This window comes from Antedon bifida, chromosome 11 (genome assembly GCF_963402885.1).
Source record: "Antedon bifida chromosome 11, ecAntBifi1.1, whole genome shotgun sequence".
NCBI lineage: Eukaryota > Metazoa > Echinodermata > Crinoidea > Comatulida > Antedonidae > Antedon > Antedon bifida.
In genome coordinates, this window is record NC_136236.1 from 3771427 (window position 1) to 3796814 (window position 25388).

The 25388-nt window shown below is 32.4% G+C and overlaps 2 protein-coding genes across 3 annotated transcripts; one reads left to right on the forward strand and one right to left on the reverse strand.

Annotated features, from left to right (window-relative positions):
• The first annotated feature begins 116 nt into the window (after nt 1-116).
• On the forward strand, nt 117-3289 carry LOC144855722 (uncharacterized). Its single transcript, XM_078713636.1, has 4 exons — nt 117-298; nt 584-697; nt 928-1005; nt 2306-3289. Exons 1-4 carry the CDS (start codon nt 269-271, stop codon nt 3044-3046), a joined length of 963 nt encoding a protein of 320 aa, XP_078569762.1. The 5' UTR covers nt 117-268; the 3' UTR covers nt 3047-3289.
• Nucleotides 3290-3936: 647 nt separating this feature from the next.
• LOC144856503 (suppressor of tumorigenicity 7 protein homolog) lies at nt 3937-25192 on the reverse strand. Of its 2 annotated transcripts, none has more exons than XM_078714507.1 (12): nt 25034-25192; nt 19727-19809; nt 15352-15484; nt 13979-14149; nt 13550-13628; nt 10351-10505; nt 9786-9883; nt 8088-8275; nt 7714-7816; nt 6600-6843; nt 5929-6071; nt 3937-5571 (listed from the first exon to the last, which is right to left on the reverse strand). In XM_078714507.1, exons 1-12 carry the CDS (start codon nt 25182-25184, stop codon nt 5476-5478), a joined length of 1644 nt encoding a protein of 547 aa, XP_078570633.1. In that variant the 5' UTR covers nt 25185-25192; the 3' UTR covers nt 3937-5475. The 2 variants fall into 2 exon arrangements, with proteins under 2 accessions (XP_078570633.1, XP_078570634.1); XM_078714508.1 differs by lacking the exon at nt 25034-25192 and adding an exon at nt 23414-23433.
• Nucleotides 25193-25388: the final 196 nt, after the last annotated feature.

A 25388-nucleotide genomic window follows, 5' to 3' on the forward strand; every position in this document is an offset into this window, starting at 1 on the left:
CCACACGAGCTCCAAAAAGTTTAAAGATCTTTAAAAAGTTTTAAGAAGCCCGCCACCATCGAAAGAGGCGGAGCTTAATCTATGAATATTTATAAGTTACCTGGATGCAGGTCGTGTTTACGGAAGTCAACGTTTCTTGCTACTTAGAAACAGCACGAGTGTTTTGTATGTAATCAAAGCAGAGCAGTGATTATAACATTTTGTTTGGATGTTAAGTTAAAACTATTTATGATTTCCATTACTTGATAATTAAACAAGGTTGTAAACCATGGCGGCGGCGAAAACTCAAGGAAGCTGGGTAAGTAACATTGTCATTAATCTGATTCCAGAATCCATGCCATGGCCGATCCTCTCTCTCTCCGTCGTTTGTGGGTACAACTAGGCCTACAAATTCAAGTGTGGCCTGTCTGTTGGATATTGGTCTGTACTGTAGTAGCAGGCCTGCCTTCTAGCCTAGCTTGTACTGTTAGGCTAGTCTAGACTATGCCTACTACTACCCTCTTCACTAGGCATTCCAATACTGAAGGATAGTACTCCTTGTTGCAGACTAGGCCTAATAATAAATATGTAATTTTTTTTCCAGTTTTCCTCAGGATACCATGGACATTTCAGGAGTCAAAGTAGAAACGATTTTGTGAATGAATATAGACGCCAAGCCAAACCAAGTCCTCCTCAAAAGTTTTCAAAATTATTACAGGTTAGTCAATTTCATTAATTTTTTTGACTAGGCCCTAGTGTTTCGTTCTAACTAGGCATCCTAGGCCTAATGTTATTTTAGCTTATGCTATTTGACATAATTTAACTTCTAAATATTTTTTTCTTTAATAATACTGCTCTTTTTACTAAATATTGGAAACAGTACTAAAATGCGACAAGCAGCACTATACAATGCAATCATTGTAATACATTTTGTGTTTATTTTTTTAGGAAAGACCGACGGTACATCATTTCTCAAAGCACGACAACAGGTTTTCATTTCTCAACACAGTAGATTCATTTCAAGATGTGAGTATTGATATTTTTACTTTGGTTTGTTTCTTTCTTTTTTGTTTGCACGATAAACGTCCACACTTTTGTCGTAAATTTTCTTTTTGTTCTAAATGTTTTTTAATATTTATGACAATAAATTTACTTGACTTGACCAATGGCAGACCATGCCTATTGATTTTCAAGAAAGAAGCACTACTGTATATTGATGAAATTTTTAAATAAACGTTTAATATAATATATCTGTATCTTCAATAAATATGAGATGAAAATATTAAATAGCATGCCCTCTGTCGAGTCATACAGTATGCTACTTCCCCAAGGATCTGCTCAGTTTTGGACTGCTTTTTGTTTGTTTATTGATCAATGAGCCGCACGATTCGCCAAACAAGATTTTAGATGCAAAACATGTGTTCTTTTCTTCTCAATTAACTTAACATATTTTCGCTACTACTTTACTTTTAATGTCCTGATTTTTTTTTTGTAAATAGCTATGCATATTTAAATCTCTATCTACACATCCGACTAGTTTGACAAAAAAAATATGATATGCTCAAATATGTCCATATGGGCACATCACATTTTGTTGTCACATAATATTTGATAGTATAGATGATGATCAATATGGGCCGAAATAGCACGCTCTTTGTTGAGCTCTGCAATTAACTTGGTCTCTGTAATTTTCAATTGGATTTCAAAGTAGATGATCATAATACTGTATATAAACTAATTTGTTGACATATTGTAGTCGATTTACCTATTTATTACTAATATGGATACGTGTGTGTTTGAGGTGTGTCAACGATGTATTATCATTATGTATTGATGCTGGGTAATTAGTAGATTAGCTGACTAGACTGTCTGGTGTAGTCAGGCTTAAATAAGGCCTTTAGATTGCATAAACCACCTGCATCTGATAATGTGTTCCAAATATTGCATGATGTTAAGTGAATTCAATTATTGAAATGTGTTATAGGTGTTATACAACAAGAGTCAGCTTGGCAACAGCAAAAATGATGCCAACAGGGCGGGGACTCGTCAAAATGGTGGTCGTAAATTATTTATACTGTGTAAAATTATTAATAATTAAAATTGTTATGAAAACCACATAAATTAGAAAAAAAATTTGTTTATTAATTTTTTGTAAATTTTTTTTTTTCCCTAGTAAATTAAAATTTTGCATGAAGATTGCTCATTGATTAACTTGTCTATCTGATACTTCTATTTACACTCTCCTATTTACACTTTCCTGTTTTTCATAAATTACTTTCCTCTTTATTACCTTCATTTGATCAATATTTCTTTTTTTTCATTGTAGGGTTTAGGCAAGAAGAAAGTTCACAGTTCGTACAAAAGCAAATTTCTTCCAGACTTCATTTCGTGGGTGCCTCATAAAACCGAGTTAAAAGAGAGTGGTCCCGCATTTTCTTCATATCGTAATGACTTCCGTTCAAAGAGAGGCGATGTACCGCAGATTCTCGTTCGAAGCACTGTTAATCCCGAATCTTCCAACACAAATATTACTTACAACTCATATTCTGAACCAATTGAAAGAGAGGTCGCTCCGTTAACGACGTACAGGTTCGTTTACCAACATCAACAGCCGAATCCAAAAGTCAACACGAATATGAACACTGGAAAGGTCGATGGTTCGGTACCATTTGAAAAATCGTTCAACTACGTCAACCCCAAACATAAATCTATTTATGATCGACCGTCCGAGGGATTGACAAATCTACGCCGTTCTCGTGTCAAGTCTGCACCGTTTTCAAGAACGACCGTTGCAGATTGCTTAAACTGGTATCGGGGACCGGTTGTAAACGAAACTATTGAAACATTAGAAAAGCGCCCTAAAACATCTTTTAGCGCAAACGACGTTCCTCAGGACTATCATACAAACAGTTGTTCGTTACCAGAAGGGAGCTATAAACTCCGAAGACCCGAGCAAACGATCGCCACGTCTCCAGTTACAATTAGTGAACTTAACGGAAATAATTCCGGCAATTCAAGTTTACCTCCCCCTCGTACCTTAATAACTATAGGTAACGAGCCAGAATAGACATCCATACGGAATATTTTTCCTTACAGAACATTTAAAAATGTCACAACTGGTGTAGTAGAAATAATGATGATAATAAGTCTGTACTAATCCTCAAACTATTTTCTAATATATTTTTATATACCAATTTTGTTTATTTTGAATATGATTTTTAACTATTTTTATACAAATGTATTTTTGTTACAATTACTGTACATTTCATGATTAAATTGAATTTAATTATATTTTATTTTGTTATTGATCACAAAGTCGTGAAATGACATTTTCTTTTTACTAGAAAAGAAGAACTTTTTATTAGATTTATTAGATATGATGAATTCTTGTTGATGTTAAATGATATCAAAATCTTTGTTTTTTTTTGTAGTGGGGGGAGGTGGGGGGTGGAAATGAGTGATAAATTAGATAACTTATTTAAATTTATATAATGTATATTTTTCCCTTTAAAGAATAGTACTGTATGTCTAGACAGTAAAAGTACCTTTTGTTGTTGTTAAACATAGCATGTAAATATATAGTGATAGTGGCCTATGGCTATGGGGCTACACCCAGAGGCCCCAATGCAACTTCCCAGCGTAGGAGGGCCCCTTAGGTGTGTGTTACACCACTGTATAGTGATAGAATTCATGATTTTAACTCAATGTACTTTTAAACATTCCATCACTATTTTGAAACAACTTACCATCTTAAACAATTGTGCACACTAAAGTCTGATCTTACACATCTCAATGCTGCGAGGTGTTTTCCCGAATGATCGTACGATCAAAATGGTACTGGGCAGGGTATGATCATACTCGACTTGACTTTTTACGGTAAAACTAAAAACCGGTTTGTTTTACCTGTCCAGCGACGTTAACATTTAAAAAAAAATGAAATAAACGAAGCAAACACACTTTAGTTTTCAGCGCAAACGCAACAAATTTCAAAAAGTTTTAATATTACTTGCAACAATCAGAAAATTGTTATCTTTGTGCAACATCAATTAAATAAATTTTTGAAATAAAATAATTTTAGAAAACTGTCATTGTTGTTGTTTTCCTGTTGAAGTATTTTTTAACGTTTTAGAAAAACCCTCTTCTTGAGCACTGTATCTGGAAACCATTGGTTGTTGTTGATCAAATATCAATGTTTTAAAACATTTCAAAATACCCTATTAATCAGAGCATTGTCTATGGTTGCTATGTGATCAGCGATGCACAGAATTGTCACTTCTGCTCACTCTCAAAACGCATAATAAAGCTGGGTTCCCACACGCATCACAATAATTTAACCAATCACGAGCTACAGTTTGAATGCACTGTAGTTTGCAATTGAATAAATTTACTTGATTGTGCGTATGTTGCGATCAAGTGGAAGCAAGCTTTATATCCGACGTCGGTGTAGTATGTATCGCAAGTCTCAGCGACTGTGTACGTTTCCTTACAATCCAATGTCATGTTGATATTAGCATAAATGAAGATAAAGCTTGGTTCCCACTAGGACGCAACTAGGGACGCACACGCATCACAATAATTTAACCAATCACAAGCTACAGTTTGGATGAACTGTCGTTTGCGATTGAATAAATTTACTTGAGTTGTGCGTACATTATCACGTTGCTTTCAAGTGAAAGCAAGATATACAACGTCCGTGTTGTATGCATCGCAGCGGCAACTCTCAGCAAAACAGCAACTGTGTTTGTACGATTCCTTGCGATCCAATGTCATGATATTAGCAAAACGAAGATTTTAGCACCTAAATGGATAGCTATCATTGCGATACCAATTAGCCAAGTCCAGTAAAAATAATATGAATGTGAACTACTGCATGTACTGCAGTATTGATTGATCTGCTTCTTTCAACATTTATATTGCGAATAATGATAATGGCATCTTATTACTGTCTGTCGTAGATAAAAGAACAAAAGAAGTCCCTCATCCATAAGAAAAAACACTAAAATAATCTGGATGAAGCTCACGCCTGTTACATATTCGCGCATCACTTTCTCGTAAATATGGAGATCTTTAGCGTAAAGCAATTGAAGTTTATTCGATAACTATACTACCGACCGTTTAAGTTGACTTGGTCAAACCAACAGAGCACAAATCTTCTTTAAATATGCCATAAACGTTGATAGCCCGTGGTGATACGGGAAAACTCCATGTATGTTAGTGCCCTCTAAAATGTGGGGGCTAAACAATCAAAATGTGTTTAGAAAACCACACAAAACAGAACATCTTGATAAAAACAAAATTAATTCCTTGAGAAACATTAGTTTCGTTCTGCAGTTAAGTACCCTCAATGAAAATAAATTAAACAAAAGTTTTTGTTTAAACACACACTAGCACCTGTAAACTTATGTTGTCTGCTGCCCTCTTGCATTTGGGTGACATGTTATCTGCTGCCCTCTTGCATTTGAGTAACATTTTGTTGTCTGCTGCCCTCTTGGTGTGCTAGAGCTTTGTCAGCTGCTGAAGGAGGCTGGAAGGAATGACTGTTTCGAGTTTATCCACCAAGTAACTGAATGGAACAGACACAGAGGAAAGGAACTGAAAAAAAAAAACACAAATAAAAAATGTATTAATAAAACCAATCATCACTACTAAACATTTTAATAACATCTTATAGCTTTATCTCTAACATTTTTAAATTTTCTGTTGACAAAGTCAGATCTCAAGTTCATTCTTAGTCCAGGAACATCAGTTGACAAAACAAGTACTACAGTACCATCCTTCCTTTGGGACACACCTATTACAGGGACACTTGAACTGAAGGAAGAGCAATACACTGTAATATGAAATGAACAATATATACGTTTTAACACTACAGCCAACCCTTATTCAGAGGACATTAATGGGACACATTGTTGGGTCACAGAGATGTCCTTATAATTCTCTAAAACTTACTGCTTTTGCTAGAAATCCCATTGGATCTGGAAACTGGTGAGTGAGTAGAGCTAGAAGCGCTGTAAACGTGCACAGACCAGCTGTAAACAAGATGAAGAACGGCAGCTCTTTCTTGGGGTAGACAGATACTTCATGGAAGGCAGCTGAAACACAATAAATAGAAAAAAACTGTATCATAGGCACATTCTGTGATACAGTATCACATATGTATCACATGTGATAACTGTATCATAGGCCGTAAGTATAACTTTAACGTATTCTTTAACGGTATGGTTCGGTAGCGCTACCGAAAATGAAAGGCGTGACCTAAATAGAATAGTCAAGACCGCATCGCGTATAATTGGATCTGCACAAATGCCTTTGGAGAACATTTTTTCGATCGTCTTCTGAAAAAGGCAATGGCTATTAAAGGTGATCAATTTCATCCGGCCTCTAGTATGTTCCAGTTGATGCGCAGCGGTAGGCGATTTCGTTCTATGAAGGCCAATAAGGCACGATTTACAAATAGTTTCTTTCCAGGAGCTATGAGAGCCTTAAACATCATGTAGATACTTTTTGAAATGTTTTTGTTTTGAGTATGTATTGCCAACAGAGCAAAGAGAATTTCTATGCTTTTTTCTTGAAACAAATGACAATAGATGATACTTGACTTGACTTAACTTAAGAATTACCTGGTAACAATTCACGATCAACACTCTCAGTACAACTTGGGTAAGGGTAAAAAAGATGACCCTTCTCCAGTGGGTACGGAATCATACGAAATGTACCCTCCCATGTGCAGTGCAGGAGATTCAGAGCGCCCTCAACTCGTTTCCAGTGCTGTAGATGGAAGAAAGAATACGCTATCGCTTCGCTGTCTCCACGTTTTAGGATGTGTTCTGGTGGCAAGATCAGACTTCGCATTTCTAACAAATACTAAATAATATAAATAATAGAGTTTAAATTGCTGGTAAATGGAATGCAGTTATGTGGTGGATTTGGTAGTCCTTTTAGGGTTAGGGATTAGTTTTCCGCCTGAGCATTTGGGTGGATATGTGTGTTTAAAAAATATTATTATCTTAATCTGGACTGAGGAAATTCAGATTAGGCCCTCCACGGACCCACGGCAGCCAGCCGTGCAGCGCCTACCAGATCAGTGGAGAGACGATCCCCTACTCTTTTTGAATAGTGTACCAAGTTCTTTAACATGCACTGTTAAGTACACATTTAGAACATTACTTCAACAAAATTAACAAAATAAATTGTGATTCAAATATTAGTTTTAATTGGAATTTGGATTTTCAATTTATTCACTGTTAATAATCGTCTTGAATACACGATGACGATAAGAAATGTTAATTTAAAAATTCCAGGAAAATATTCAAACCATTAAATGAGTTAACAAATCTCTATTGACCTCAACATAGAAAAATATAATTAGCCAATAGCCACAAAGTCAGAGACGAACATTCAGCGTAAGTGAATTAACGACTAATGACGGCTGAGAGATGACATTTAAAAGCGATAAACAACATTAGTCTTCTGTGACAGTTCATGGCGTAGACGACCTACTTATAAAAGCCAACATTAAATTCGACTAAATCCTGTAATATTAAAAAGAATTAATTGCACTCTTTAAAAATTAGCTTCCTAAAATTTAAGTTCAAAACTCGATTTTGCTATAATGCTGAATTAAAACAATATTAACAAATACATAACAATACCAATAAGAAATATCGTAAGAATTCAATATCAAAATTGGGAGCCTTTTGGTAATAAATATTTGGTAACAGAGCATTATAGTACCTTTGGAACATGTGGATTAAACTCTACAGCTCTATGAATAGCTTCTACCGCGTTCATCTCGGCTGTGCTAAGCCCTCTTTTAGACGCAGCTTCAGGAGAAAACCTGCGAAAAAAGTAATAATTCGGTAATTAATTATAATTTTGCGTAAAGATCCGCCCTTCTTGTAAATAAACTAAAGCGTACACGATGTATATGTAGAAGATAATTATCACGTTCAATAAAGCTTTGTTCTCACTAGGACGCAACTAGATGCAATGCAAGCACGTTGAAAATTGACAAGCAACATCGCTTGTGATTGGTCATAGCACTTGTGTATCGCTTTCATCCTTGCATTGCGTCCTAGTGGGAACCGAGCTTAAAATCCCCAACTTACTTATCACTGACTGCTCTAGCCTTTAGCAAAGCCGCTGTATAACATATTGTAGCCGATTTAGGTAGTGTTATATCATCATACTTTGCCAACACAGCTTGTACGTCAGCGTACGCCTGCATCTCCAATAAGGTTTCTATTAAATTCTCGTGTATCTGGAATACGCTTACCATAGGATATTCCTTTATTAACTGCAAAAAAATTTTGTTCGCATTTCAAATCTATATAAATACTGTACAAAACTCACAATAGATTCAAGAAAATTATTAATTAAATGAATCCTTATACAAAAGAATTAGTATTTTTATAATTAAATTACAAATACAGAAGCAATGGTATACCATACAAGGAATGATGAAAGGTATATACATTTGTATAATAGCCTTTAGAGCACAAAGAATTTAACAACCGAGCATTATGGTGAGGGACCATGTTAGATGTAACAGTATAATGCAGTTATAATTATGTTATGTAAAACATTAAGGGACCAGGCATACTGTGTATGTTACAGGGGTTGCAGACACTAAATGTGTTATGACACTGCAGTTACTGCAGTAATTACATTACATTAAAAAATGATTAAAAAGTATCTACACATATTTGTAGTTTACTATGCACATGTAATCATCACAATTAGACCTTTGACCTTTTAATTGAATGTAGTAGCAAGTGGGTAGCGGAAACAACGTGTAACATGTATTTAGTTAAATTGTATATTGATTTGGCGATTGCGCCATTCAATCGGTAGCTGATGCCTCTTTAACTCTAATTCAAACAATTTTAATTACCCTTCAAAATGACGTACAGTACATGATTTGTGATTGCCCATCAATATTCATTATAAACACTTTCACTGGACTATTCCATTTTCCTTTCGAGGGGTGTCCATATTGGGAATAATGGCATATGTAGAGTCTATACAGGTAGGGATCTCACGAAATAGACGATTATTGACATGGAACGAGATTTAACAAGCAGGGTTTTATATACTTGTGTAGGAAAGAATTTTTAAATTTTTTATTAAACCTTGTTTAAAGAGGGTAACCCTAAACAGCATATGCTGACAATCAAAGGACCTTCATATAAACAAACATATATGAAAAAAACAAAGGACTACTGTATATTAAAAAATATATATAAAATATACAACTATATACAATACACTATATAAAACGTACTGATTTTTCTTTTTTTTTTTCAAATATTTTTTTTAGAGCAGACTTAAAAACTTATAATTATAAAACAAATTCATTAAAATTAAATTATTCATTTGTTGTTTGTTGTTATTCATTCACATATTCTTTAAGTTTAATATTAATTTATTAATTTATGGATTTTTAAAAAATCCCATTTTTCATTTTCATTATGAATTTGAAGCATGTATTTTTATTCTTTTATATATTTACTGTATAGGCACAGGAGAAATTCTTTCTTAGCAGTTCAGTGATATACTGAAAATTAATTAATTAATTTATGTCAGTAAAGATGAGGAAATTTGTGAAAGCCACCCAGATTGTTTGATTTTCCTCCTTTTTTGGCATTCCCGAGATTTAATTTTTTAGGATTTACTTCTACATTCATCAAATCATAATTAATTTTGTAATGTCATTTTTGCTCCCATTTTCTTCTGAACACAAGTAATGGTCTTTGAATTGAAACAATTTCACTGATTTTACAGATAAACAAAGATGGACAACTTACATCTCGCATCATTTTGACGGCTTCTTTCACTCGCCCTAGTTTGCGAGCACACATTGCCAGGCGACGCTTTATGTAAACAAGGACATTCGTATCTCGCCCTGTCAAGACAGAAATTAAAACGGACATTTGAAAAATAATCAAGCAATGCATTATTCAATATTCATTCAAGAAGGCATTAAAATATACCTAAGCCTTGTCTACACTATAAAACTTTATGTACAAAAAATGTGATGTTCCCATATATGGGCATGATGATGTCATATCACTACCATATTTGGGCGCATCACATTTTTTTGTCAAACTAGTTTGATAGTGTAGACAGAGCTTAAAGTAATACCTCAATAAACTCAATCTCCCAATACAACACATGCCGAACGAATTTCAAAATGTGTATTTTGGCAACATTTAAAACTACATTTAAATAGAGTACACTGTGAGCGACCTTTTGGTTTCACGGCAAACTACAAGACTCTGAGAGTACACAGAAGAATGACTTTTCGACTTGACAGCCTTAGAGTCATATGACACATCATAAAAATAGAAATAATCTCCAAGAAAAACCTACGATGTATTTTCTCATGACTTGAGCTGTGATGTTGTAAACCAAGACTTTTTCGATAATTTGCTTCTGCGACTTTTAACGATTGTTTAAGTAATTTTTCAACTTCTAAAATTGTGGTCGCCTCTTCTTCTGCAAGCATTATCAGTGCCGTTGAACAACTGAGAAGAAAAAAATATCAAATTTAATATTTTTAATTTTTTTTCTGAATATGGGACTTATATTACAAACACAGGACTTACAGCATGATGTCCCATCTAAAACAAAAAAATCTTCTAAACTGAACAACAGTTGAAATTTCATGACACAACCAAGAGTTCCTTTAATTTGGGTGTTCCCTGAATGTGTCCCCTTAAGGAGAGGGGTTCTAATATCTTGGCCCTTGGACATGAACCATAAAAAAATGGCGAGTGAGTGGCCGAGTAGTTAAGACAGTGGAACTGTAATTACATAGCCATAAATAACATCGGCAAAGTTTCGAGGCTCACTCGCTCCACGGTACTAGTGGTAGAACGAGTATTTTCGGATAAGGACTATAAACCGTAGGTCCAGTGTACACATCTTGTTCATGTGCACTTTAAAGAACCTAGTACATCTTTCAAGACGAGTAAGGTATTAACCCGGTGTACTAGTACACACAAACACAGCCACTGCCACACACAGCCACTGATAATAACTGGGTTATCTTTGACTGAAGAGGCTATCCAGTATATAATAAAAACTTGAATTTTATACCAACAATTTTCCTTCGTATTATTAGTTTTGAATATTTGTATTGAAGGAAGTACAAAAGCCTTCGAGATTTAAAAAAAAAATCTTTAATATTTAATCATTGTGTGCATTTCCTATGATAAAATCTACTACCTGCTAATGCTATGAATATTTCTCAGAAACTCTAATCACTCACTAACCACTCAGCATAATGAGATATATTGTATTTTAAAACTTGCTACAAAATTAATCTTTTGATGCGTCGTTTAATCATATCAAGTCTGCTATCGGCAATATCGCATGTTAAGTCTAAACGTACATGAAATAATTAATCAGTCTGATGTTAAAAACAGTGTTTTCATTAATAATAGATGCATATTTGGATTTGTTACTTGGAAGCAAACATTTTAAATGTCATAGTTAATTATTAATTACATTTGTTGAATTTTAAGAAGGATAATCTTAACGATAAATGATCATCCAGATCTCTTTGGCATTATTTTTCTTTTTCTTTTAGTTCTGGTTCAAAAGGGTGAATTTGAATATATATTTTAATGCAAATTGTCATATAACATGTAGCTTGTTTTCCAATATCAAGATTGTAGTGAGGTATTTTTCTTAAATATGAAGTATTTCCCTTAGGTAAATTTACATAAAATGGTATTTCTCTTAGCCTACTATAAGTATTCAATTCGCTTACTGTAATCCTACCAGTGGCCAAATTCGAGAATTACACGCAAGTGAGATATTTCCCTTAAATACCAAGTATTTCACTTAAGACAATTTACATATAATTTCACTTAAGTGGTATTAACAGAGTAATTCTAAAATGGTATTTCTCTTAAGTATGGATTCAATTCTTGCACTGTATTTGTACCAGTCGCCAAATTTGAAAATTACACCTAAGGGAGATATTTCCCTTAAATACCAAGTATTTCACTTACGTCAGAACATATAAATTTTCTTAAGTGGAATTCACGTAGATAGGAGTATTTAAACCAATTAAGGCATTTCTCTTAAACCAAGTGAATGGTAAAAACAGCCATTGGATTTTAATGCTAAACATTGTTTTAAAAAGGCCAAAAACAGGACAACTACCATACCTAAGCCTCAAATGAGAAAGTTAGCTGAAAGAGCATGGATTTGTTTCTCATCGGCACAATGCATGTATTAAATCTGACCTTTACGTAAAGTTATCGATTAAAAGAAAAGATAACATTTCATATTAATCTAATCTACAAATGTTACAGCAGTTTCAGATTTATTACTTTAATCAATCACTGTGGTCTTCAGTTATTCAAGAAAATCGATTCAGAAATTGAATCTTGTTTTTTCGAGAATTATTTATTGATTTAGGGAGGTTTGTGTATAATAGTCTTCCTGCCTATGTTTTTCATATCTGTTTATTTTGTAACGAAACATTAATAAAACAAATTTGATAATGTTGAGAGAAGGCAACAAAGCAGTAGGAATAATCAATCTTTGGACTGTATTCTACTCACATACTACTTTCATGTACAGTATATTATTTTCATTTCTGTATCATCTGAAAATATTTTATTTATATTTTGTAATTTTGAGTAGACATTTCTAAATTACATACATTTTCCATCTTTAATTTACATGACATCATTTTTGGGAGTTGTTTTGTGGTTGACTCTGTTTCATTTCTTATTTTTACAATTTTACTTTATTGTGTTGTGCTTGAACCTCGATTGAAACAAAAAAAATCATCAGTTATTGCAGTAAAAAAGTATTACTACAGTAACCTCATTTTTACATAATATATGCTATAGACTGCATAATTATATTTTGTTTACTCTTTACATGATCCAAATATTTATCCATTTTTCTTGTGGATATCATACACTCTGATTATGGAAGTAACTACCTCGATTGAAACAAAAAAAATCATCAGTTACTGCAGTAAAAAATTATTACTACAGTAACCTCAGTAAAATCATTTTTAATACATAATTCTTAAGGAATTGTAACATGCGCACAGTGTTATACTATCAACATATATTTTAGCATGACGAACATTTAATGCGTGAAAATAATTCCATTTTTGGTTATTTCAAGCGCATTTCATCAGACAGATGTTAATTGGTCATGTTTCCATATCAACTTTATCCAGTGAGTGAATGTATTAGTATTACATGGTTAATGTTCACATTCATTCTACTTTGCATATTGACTGATAGCCGCCAGCCTTTTAACATAAATGCTAGCAAAATTTAGCAAGTACAAATACGTATTAAGGTCATAGGTCATCATGACTTATACTGAACTATGAACTTCTTTTAATACGATACAACATACAGCTAATTGTAGTACTATTTAAAAGACTGTGATTAGTGGATTGTGTCCATGTTCCACGATCGTCATGATCTGTTAACTTATTGTCTTTGTCGTCTACTATCCTAAAACGAAATCTTGCTATTATCTGTCTGTATTTAAACAGATCCCGATAATGGTTAGAATAATTACTTACTCAGGAGCAATTTCCAACGCTTCTTTAGCAGCTTTTATTCGGTTCTGCGGATTTCTCTCTCTCCATGCTCTCAACATTACTAATGACAAAGAAGTAAAACAAGTCATAGAATAATATTAAAAATTAACATTATCGTCATGAGGAAATTTCCCCAATGATCAGTACTGGGATTGGTCTACCAGCATTCCAGCTACCAACTACAGTAGTCATCCATTCATAGAAGCCATACAGCAAATCCCCGCCAGCCCAGAGAGGAGATAGGCAACACTAGGAGATATAGCTTATGCCTGTGTATCGTATCATGATGAGTACAACTACTAATTCCCCTGTGGAAGGATTTGGTGCACTGTATCTCATCTGCTACGCCCCTACGATCTTCTCGGTCATAAGGAAACTAGATTTAGAAACATTTTTCTTTGTTGTTCTTACTTTCTTCCGCTGGTTTTGTATTATCGACTTCACAAGTAAACAACGTCTGGTGGTCTTGGGCCGACTGGTTCATATCGTAGTACGTTAGCGGATCTTTACCGGTTACCCAAACGTAGCGATTATACTCGGACCCACGAAACAGATTCAGCGGATTCCGCCACGTCTTGCATTCTATAAAAACAATATTAAAAATAGAATTATTGTTAAAATTGTTTTTATGACAATATGTAAAATACAGTGTTATATAGAATCATGCCAAAAATACTGCAGTTACTGCAATACAGTAACTACTGTAATAAATATTGTTTGAATGTAGAAATGTATAAGACAGTCGCCACACTAAACAGTGTGTATGATTTGAATCTAAACAAGTTACAGAACAAAATGTAGTTATTGCAGTTACTGCAGTAGAAACATTTTGACATGTTACCTTATCATAGTTTAGTACAGGTATAAGTCATACAATTTAGCTACCATTAATATTACATAACCACTGCCGCATTTAACACAATGAACTATGAATTATTACATTACTACTTAAAATTCAGTATGCAAATTCGTAGAACACAGCAAGGTAAATTTAGATGCAATAATTCATAACTATTAAAGTGAAATTAAATACTTTGAAGATTAAATACATTTTTTTAAATACAGGTTGGCCATTCATTGTGCTCTTGTTCATTTCATTGTAAAGTGTCTTTTAAATAGGAGTTTCCTCTGAATACAGTTAGGCCCAACATATTGGAACGCGTCTCCTTAGGGATGTCCCCTTTAAAATAGAGATGTCCCAAATGAGGAATTCTACTATGGATTTCATGGCTGTCTACTTGTCTCCACTCTTGTCAACACATTATTCTTTCAACTACATCCTCTATTTTTCCACCCAAATTGTTGTCAGCTAATTCAACATTTTCAACAGACATTTCCAACTTTATGGATGCGACATTAAAAAAAAACTGAACATATAATTTGAATTACAAATGTCTTGGGGCTTATGTAAGATTTTGAATGGCATTATGTCAAAACAACCTAAAGTATTATAAGGAAAAAATAACATTTACATTAATTATTGTCAGAAACTATGTCACTATGTGAACTCACGCGTCTGACGATCCAACTTCTGTTACTGATATATAAAAAGGTATTTAAATATATATCATACAAGTAATGTTTCGGATGTCAATATATATTGCATGTACTGTATGAAGGAGCCAATATTGACTTGGCCATGGCGGCGATAGTTAGAAAACCGTAGATCTATAGGAAATAATCTAATCCCAAGTGTCCTCTAGAATCTTTCATTTACTTTTCTCACTCCTTCCTACTGTACATTGTGTCACTGATAGTCAATAACAGATGATACAGGAACTTACCTGGAGCAGTGTTCTGTCCAGAATTGTTACTGTTAGTGTTCTCACCCCCTCCTAGCCACGGAGACAGATGGTTCAATGAAACTTGTTCTATAAACGAGGTTCCATATTTTCGAAAGTACCACCATTCAAAGATCTATAAAAAAAAAAGTTATTTAAAATTTTAAAAGCAAATCAGCAGAACCGTACAGTAATACCGACAAGTCTTAGGGCTCCCTCGCTCCATGGTGGTAGAACAAGTCTTTAGGGCTCACTCGGTCCATGGTGGTAGAACAAGTCTTTTCGGATAAAAACCATAGGTCCAGTGTACACAAAATGCTTATGTGCACTTTAAAGAACCTAGTACTATACATCTTTTGAGAGGAGTAGGTAAGGATTATCCTGTGTAATAGGTTACTCAGAGCAGCCATTACTGTAGACCAATGAAAAAGTGGCTGAATTGGCTGTACTGACATGACCAATGAGGGGAGAAGAGTATGTGTAACAATTACACAACCCACAAGAAGGCGTGGTTGCGGACTAGTCCATTATGGCCCAGGAGTGTTTTAGGAACTTTTACTTTTCGTATCTATGCACTCCGTCTGGAGAGTATGGGCTATTATTGGTTTATCCAGGTAAGCACGAAATAGACAAATCTTTTAAGATGAGTAGGGAAGGCTTATCCCAGTGTAATACAGTCGGGAACTCCGAGCAGCCACTGCAGCTGTAGACTGATGAGAGAGTGGCTAAATTGCCTGCACTGACATGATGTGCGACCATTAGGATAGAGTCTGCTTGAGAGATGATAGAATGACGCAAAACAAATGAACATTATAAAGCTTGATAAAACATTGAACAAACATCATACATATTACATTTCTACTACGTCAATTGTTAATGTAAATAAATGAGTTTTTTCATGTGCCATTTTTAATCGGTCGGCTTTATCAAAATCATAATACTCAAAGGACATGAAAAGAACATGAAAAGCTATCAGGATTTGGAAAGTGCTTTAAGTATCTTTCTATATAATTATAGCTAACATTAATGTGCATGTAAATGCTAGCATTATGCATTAATGGCTGCTTATAATTTCAACATTAACATAACATTAAATAATTAATTGTAAACACATATCACAGTAGACGCAAAGGAATATGCAGGTACTACTAATGTACAGTATACTGTATAAAACAGTACAGTAGGTGCGGTTTTAGAGAAGTAAATAATTATTACATTATTGTGCGCTATGTGAGTAGCTCTAATAAATCCGTACCCATGCTTTCTCACAATTGCCTCGTCCTTCAGATAGGATGTGCAGTAACATAATAGACAACTTACAGTAGAGTAAACTAAAACTTTGAATGGAAAAGCTTTCAGAATAATTGTTAACAAAGTCAGAAAACACAATTTAGAGAGATCCATGTAATTTTATTCTTTTCTGTAAATATATAATTATTTTTTTAACAAAACTAAACTGTTAATGTTTCCATAAATGGGTAAATAGGGGTGAGGTAGCAACAAACAATTTTTACTATAAATGTTGAAAATGTTGTTCAAACCCAACTTCATCACACACTATTTTGATATTCTTGTCGCCAAAATACTGTATCAACATTAAGTAGAAAATGTTGTAGTTTAATTCAAATACTTAAATGCATACATGCACTAAATATGATTTCAAATCGTCGTCAAATCATTCAACCACGAATTTCCTCTGTTAAGGATCATGTAAAAAATATATAAGTTACTGCAGTACTGATTTTTGTTTTAATGTGCAGTGGAAGGTTTAGAGGGCCGTAAAAGTTGCTGGAGTAAACTGCATGAATACATGGACTCTTAAGCTCTGTATCAAACTAGTTTGACAAAAAAGTTTGATGTGCCCAAATATGGTAGTGATGTGCCCAAATATGGTAGTGATATGCCCAAATATGGTAGTGATATAACATCATGTCCATACAGTATGTGCACATCACATTTTTTTGTAACGTAAAGTTTGATAGTGTAGAAAGAGCTTTAGTTTACAAAACATACAGCACTGTATTTGCAGTCAAAGGTATATTAATTGGCACAGTACATCTAATAATTTATGCGTAAAGACAGATGTATGGTTGTGAAGTACAGTAGGAATCACAATACAATCGGACTACTGCAGTGTGTTATAATTGGCAATAAATTTTAATTGTAATTGTCCGTTTGTAATGTCTAACTTCACTAAGCTTCACTTGATTAGATTAAACAAGGAAGACAATAAGAATTTGTGATGATGTGATTTTTGTACTTAATGGTATTTTTGATTCATCAACAACAAATTTAATTTTTAAGATGATCTTCAGAGGAAATAATAATACACTACGAGTCAAGCATCAATGGATTTAAGGAAACGCCTGTTTTTAAAGATAAAACATACATAAAAGGTGCATACTGTAGGATTTTTTTTGGGATGTTAACCCATTACCTCATATTCGTTTCTCCCTCTCCTTCCTTAAATTTTAACAGCTTTTAATATGATAGTATTTTTTATTCACAAACAACAAACTCCTCCATGGAGGAATGAATGAAAAGTACTAACTGTATACTGCTGAGCCGACTATTAGAAATTTAAAAATATTGGCAAGCCAACTATCGACACTAAGATTTAAAATAAAAAATACAAGAGCAATAGAAAATGATGTTTAGATGTATTCTGTACTTGGCTTAAAGCTCTGTCTACACTATCAGTTTGACAAAAAGTGTGATGTGCCCAAATATGGTAGTGATATGCTTAAATATGGTTGGTAGTGATGGGACATCATCATGTCCATATATGGGCACATTACATATTTTACATTTTTTTGTCAAATAAAGTTGAATAGTGTAGACAGAGCTTAAGCCTTTTAAAACTGTTTTCTGAAGGAGAACTCTATAGCTTGCCTCCTCCCCACTAACTTCCTCCTCTAAATAACCTGGACTGGCTCTTGCCAAGGAGCCTTATATAATTGACTTTGTTTATAATAATAGTTTATATTTCATACAAACAATGTAAATTCGTTACTAAAGCTCTGTCTACACTATCAAACTTTATGTGACAATAACATTTGATGTGCCCATACATGGACACGATGATGTCATATCACTATCATACTGTATTTGAGCATATCACTACCATATTTGGGCATGACATAACACTTTTTTTGTCAAACTAGTTTGATAGTATTAGTGTAGACAGAGCTTTAAGGAGTGTCCTATTGACTGTTTATAATAGTAGTGGACATTTCATACAGGTAAACAATGTGAATTATTTACTATTAATAAACAATGTGAATGCTTTATAATACTGTATATAACCATTCTGACGTCAGATCAAAAAACATCAAAGTCTCCTGAGTGGTACGACGGCCTTTGATAAAACATAATATACCTGATCATCTATGCTGTAGATGCCTACTTAAGATATGAGGAGCTGAACGATTACACAGAATTACAGATCATGTCAAATTGACTGCTAGCAAGTTTAACTTAGTAATGTATATTAAATGTCAGGTCAAACAATACTAATGAAAAAAATTTATGGTAGAATATTCTACTACAAAAATAAACAAATTAATAAAGTAAGTTTTTCAATAAAACAACTACTGTAAGTCTGTATTTGCTCAAATAAATTTGCTCAAAAATGTGGAGCTGAATGATTACACAGAATTACAGATCATGTCAAATTGACTGCTAGCAAGTTTAACTTAGTAATGTATATTAAATGTCAGGTCAAACAATACTAATGAAACAATTTATTTGAAGAATATGCTACTAATTACAGGTACTGTAGAAAAATAAACAAATTAATGAAGTAAGTTTTTAAATTAAAAAAAAGAGCTCAAATAAGTTTCATAAAAAAAACTCCCAGAAAAATTAGGGACTAGACTACTGTCTACTGCAGTACATTGATTTAATTGAGGCAGTTTTAACTTCTTTGATTTTGATTTTGATTTTATATAATTATAGTACTTAATTAACAATGTAAATATTTTTTTTATAAAAATGAAAAATTGGAGATGCATAATCACCATATATTCACTTCATGATTATTCACAGTACAGTTAACAAGTGACAGATGTTATCAGCAGTGATAATTTATGAATTTAACAAAATTATAAAAGAACTTGTCTCAAGTTTTCTTTTTTAGACAGTTTTTAATAGTTAATATTTGATTCCTCGGTAATCAAAGCTTGCAATCATATAGGGGCGGCCTCAATTTACGACGACCTACAGTACATCTTTTCTTTAAAAAAAAATATACTGTACAGCGCTTAGAGGTTTCCAGGATATTACAGATTTATTTATTTAATTTACTGCATGACAAGCTTACACAGTAAGAGGACTTTTGGACATTTTGGGATTTACACTGGTCCTTCAAGATACTCACCAATATAAGACCAGATATCAAAGACGACGTTCCAGTTAAGGCGACATAAAACTTGGGAGTCAACGTATTCAGAAACATTGCCACTGCAGAAGAAAAAAACAAAATATGATATCAATAAATACAAAAATACAAGGTTATGGGAAAAATTAATGCAAATTATAGCATTAAAAGTTTAAAACTGTTTAGAAAGAATGTTAAACGAAAAGAAATGATTACGGTGGTACTTTAAGCCAGGCCCATGTGAGGGCGTGGTTAGTTCATTATTGTAAAGGGATGTTTTATCTTTTGCATCATAGCTCTTAAACATCTAGGTTTATCCAGGTAAGCTAGGCATGAAATAGACGAATAAATTAAAATCTGACATCTAAACACATTATGAATACAAATTAATTATATATTACATGCAGTTTTAACATATAATTTTCAACAGTTATTTGTGAATGCCATTAAACCGATAACTTGACCATACAGTAAACTCATTTCCACACCGTTTCTCCAATCACATTGATGTTCAGATTCATTAAAATGTTGTATTGTAATACAGAGTAACTACAGTACTGTATATGGTACAAAAGCCTAGATGGACATGATTACAAACTAATCCTAAAGAAAACCTTTTTTATGTTTTAACCATTAACTTTAACCACTCCTCTCCCTATTCAAGTTTACACCCTCTTTCCACTTACAGTACTTTACAATAATACTGTAAAGTACATAGCACTAAATATGTCCAGATTGTACAAACAATAACATTTAAAAAACAAAAGCTTGGATGGGTAAAAATGCAATACCACACCACACCAAAAAATGTTATTTTATTTTTATTAGTTTATGTGGTGTATAAGACGCACCCTTAATTTAGAGGTCAAATTTGCGTGTCAAAAGTGCGACTTATACACCGAAATATACGGGAACACCTGCCATTATAACCGCCTACTGTACAGTACTCCGTTCCATTCAATTCCACACCCTCACTCTCCTCTCACTTAATGTTGTGGAAAATATAGTATATCACACAATCTTATTATTGTATACAGGTAGAATCTTCTAGAATAATAAAAAATCAAGATAGAAAAAATTTAAATGCATAAGTTCATTATTATGCAGAAAAGGAATACTTTTACCAAAATTAAAAAGGTTTAGAAAAATAATTGTTTACTACTGTATGAAAGTATTGTCTAGATAATAATTACCAAATGCTTTTTGTTCAAATTAATAATGAATCTCAATTAAGGACATTTTGAAGAACACTCACTCACAGACAATGTAAGACCATGATAGGACACACCCATCTAAAATCATGCAGTTATTTTTACTCTACAGAACTGTTCTAAAATTGATAATTTGAGTATAAAAATATAATCATTACAAAATAATCAATAAAGGTGTTCAAGAAATCTAATATACTTTTTTACAAAAAAACATTATTTATAATAGAATCCAAGGTACAGTACGAACTATGATATAAACGATAAATTGTGCAATAAAAATACATTTACCATAATATTTTTATTCGAGCAATTTAAAAAAAAAATCTTTTGATTTGTGATTTCTTGCAGACAATTATCATTAGATTGTGCATGTTCACATTTCATGCAAAAACAAGACAAGGTCGTTTTTAGAACATTCCATTTTTATGTGGGAACATTCGTGTATTTGATTTCTTTGTTAACTCATATAATTTGAATCAAAATCTAACGATACTGTATACTATAATAAAACGAAAAGTAAAAGGAGGTTTGTGAATTATTAAAAACACACGCTGTTGAACTTGAGTAACCTTGTAATTTTGCTGTCAAAGAAAATAATTTGCAGACATATTTTATACAATATTATTACTGTAGTTAAATATTAACAAAATTCAGTGTATGCAGTTAGGAAGTATCTGTGCATGATAATGCAGACTACAGCAGTTTAGTGATAAGAAAGCTTAATGGATGAACTATTTAATATCCATATTTTCATCATCCAATGTTTTATATATTTTCATCATTATTATTATTATTATGGCCATTATTATTATTATTATTATTATGGCCATATTATCATTACTGTAGACTTTAAACTAATTAGTTTAGATCCTGTATTTCCTCTCTAAATAAACAATGTAGACAAAAATAAATTCTTTAATAATATTGCTGATATTTGATATTCTACAAAAAAAATGTTCTTATTTTAGTCTACTATAAATCTAACTTTGCAAAATAATGAATGTATCATTTAAAAATAGTGGTACAGTAACTTACATCCTAGTATTAAAATAAAAAATCACCAATTATTGTACTGCAGTAACTGCAGTACTGTCAATTATTTTGACATGTCCCTACTGTACATTAATTACTAATAGTAAAACATGATAACATATACCACTATAAAATTTAAATATTTTTTACTAAACAAAAAAAACCACCAAAAATATTCTTCTGAGAAAAAGATCTTATTTTAAATAAATACTTCCTAAACTTAAAAGTACTGTATACTGTATATTTTTTATAGTAAAAAGCAAAAAAAAAATATAATATATGAATAAAAATTAAGACTTATATACTGTACAGTACAGTAGTTAATAAAATACTTTAAAATAAGAAAATTAATAGCAAACCTAGTAAACTTAATACATAATATTAATTAAAAAATGATCCTAATAAATTGTCAATAAAAATTGAGATTTGATAACAAATACCTACTACCTGTACTGGACATGATGCTTTAAACGGAGATCGTTATAATCAAACAGTTAGATACACAGCTGGAACGTGTCAAACAATGACAACCAATCAACTGAGATACTACAAGTCACATGTTCATATACATCCTCTATAGAACGGTAGATGGAGCCTGAATAATAGTAACAAAGCTATTCAATTATGTCTAAGACTACTAAAGACTATGATTGCTTGATCGTCTGAATGTTGTTACCCCACTAGAGGATAATAAAGAGACTAGCTTTTCTTTCAAACTAATAATAATTATTTACAGTGTGCTTACTTAATGATAGCGTCTCAGTCTGAATGTAGCAAGACTGTGTAATAATAATCACTGCTAGGCACTAGGCTTGTTACAACAACAATCTGAGCATGTTATAAAAACTATAAATTATAATGTAGGCTCTGGAGAACATTATGTTGACTTTAGCAATTATCAAAGTACAGTAATTATTATTATAACTTGCTTTATTACTGTATGATAGCTTGTTTCACCATTTATTTGTTTTTATTCTATAAGGCCTTGCTAACTATCTGTACTGTATACAAAGGTTAAATCAATGAAATTGAAATAAATATAAATTTACATTACAATAAATTTTAAAATCAATATCAAAATGAATACAATATTTTTCAAATACTTTTAAAGTTAAACAGTGGCTTGTTTTTGGTTGGACTTTATTAGCTAGAGAACACTAAATATACTACTGTAGACCTGCCACTAGTTAGAACCAATGCTTTAACAGTAAGTTAAAGTTAAGCAAGTCCAAATGTGTTGTTAATTAAACAGTTAAACAAAGTATTATAAACTATATTGAAAAACTACTGTATATAACTGTCATGTCAAGATTTCATGTTTGATCTATACTGTATATTTTGATTCTTACTAAAACACAATTGCTAATATTAATAATATAACTTTATATAACAACAATTTAATATACTGAATTTTATATTAAATAAATCTGTTTAAAATGCTTACCAGTAAATCAACACTGGTTGCGTAGAATTACATTATGATGATTATACACAGTAATGACTATAAGCTTTAATACATGTGTCTACTATGAACTTTTCACCTTTTTACATTACTTACAATCATACACAATAGCAATTAATATTATAACAATAGAGGGCTCCCTTTTAAATTTCTCACATTCTAAATTTTATTTTGGTTTAAACATTATTTATTCCAATGCATTGTTGAAATTATTCAGTACTGATTATTCCAAATTGGGTAGTCCTGGACTTTCTGCATTCTCACTCCTGAGGACGATCAAAGTATATTGATCGAAACGTCGAGAAACTCAACAGTTCTTTTCAGAACTAATACACGTGGTGTACCGCAAACTTTATATCAACATTTGATTTCGCCATGCAAACCTTCAAACAATATAGTTTTAATCACTTTCGTAGAAAAAAAATTATGTTTTCCCTTATTAAATGACAAAATAAATAGTTAAATTCAACCAAAAATGCATTGGCTGGCAGCCAATTTGACAATTTTTTGCTTTAAATTACAGTTTTTCAGGTAAATAATTTTTTTTTCGATCTAATTTTTGGTCAAAGTAGATAATTATTATGTGAAATTAAAATGGCATATTCAAAAAAAAAATTGTAAATAATTATTTTTCAGGGGGACAATATTACATCTTTAAATAATTCAATGATTTTACAAACTACCATGAAATTGCATACAAAAACGTGGGTGGTTTTATTTTATAGAAATTTTAATTTTTTTTTTTTCAGTATTCCCAAAAAAACTATACAAATATCCTATTGGATGGAATATTTTTTGTTAACTATTTTTTCGGACAGCTAAGGAGTCAACAGACAACTGAGGAGTCAACGGACGGCTGAGTGAAGAGTATGAATGGAGGTTACCCGGTTGATGGGATGATAAATCAATGAAATAATAAGATGGATGAATGAGTAGGCTGAATGATTGACTTGTTGATAGAATTAATGTATGATTTTACAAGATTTTATTCAAAAGCTTTTGCCAGATTTTTTTACATCAATTGTTACGTACCAATCACAATAAGGTTTACCTCAAATAGCGTGAGCGATGCATGATGGGACAGAATTGGGAGCAATAGCAGTGGCGCCATTGCTTCCAATTCCTTCCCATCATGCATCGCTTGCGCTATTTGCGATAAAATGTATTGAACTGATGATGCATATTCTCCAAGTCTTTTTGTTTGTTCATTGAACACAAATGAGTGCTTGTTTGAAGGGTTGATTTGGTATTGTTAGAAATTAATTTGAAAAATAATAATAATGAAACGTTTCAATTCAAGGTTAATCAAATAAAAATAACATTAATTAATAATAAATATAGATAGTAAACAACTAGGCCTAACAATTAATAATTAACAATAACGACAATTAATAGTAATTAAACTATGTGCTAGGCTAAGCTTATGTTTACACTTTGACAGTGCATTCACGTAGACGTACGCCTAGGCCTATTATTCGTCTTGGAGGAGGAGACTGACACTTCCAACGGCACCCCACAAGCAGGCGGCTGCTTTAGTACTTGGCCACGACAAAAAAATATTTTTCAACTTCATCTGATAACTATTAAATGCAATATACTCACCAATGTTCATATTCTCGCTTATTTTGAGAGGTGTTCGAAGCACGTAGATTAGGAAGAAAACAAGCACGAACCAGATTACCCACAGATAAGTCCAAATGAAGCCGAAAAAAGATTTTATTTTGTCAACATAACCAGACCAGAGGCCTGCCATATTGCATCTTGTTTGACCTACCCTTTTCGGGGATCGAACGTCCCAAAAACAAAAGATTTTATTACAGTATTTTTAAATACATTAGAGAAAATAAACGCGTTTAAATAATATTGATGAATTTAAAATAATTACATTACTTAATTATATTATAATAATAAGAAATAATTCACTATTGTTTAGTAATTTGAAGGAAATTACATTCAA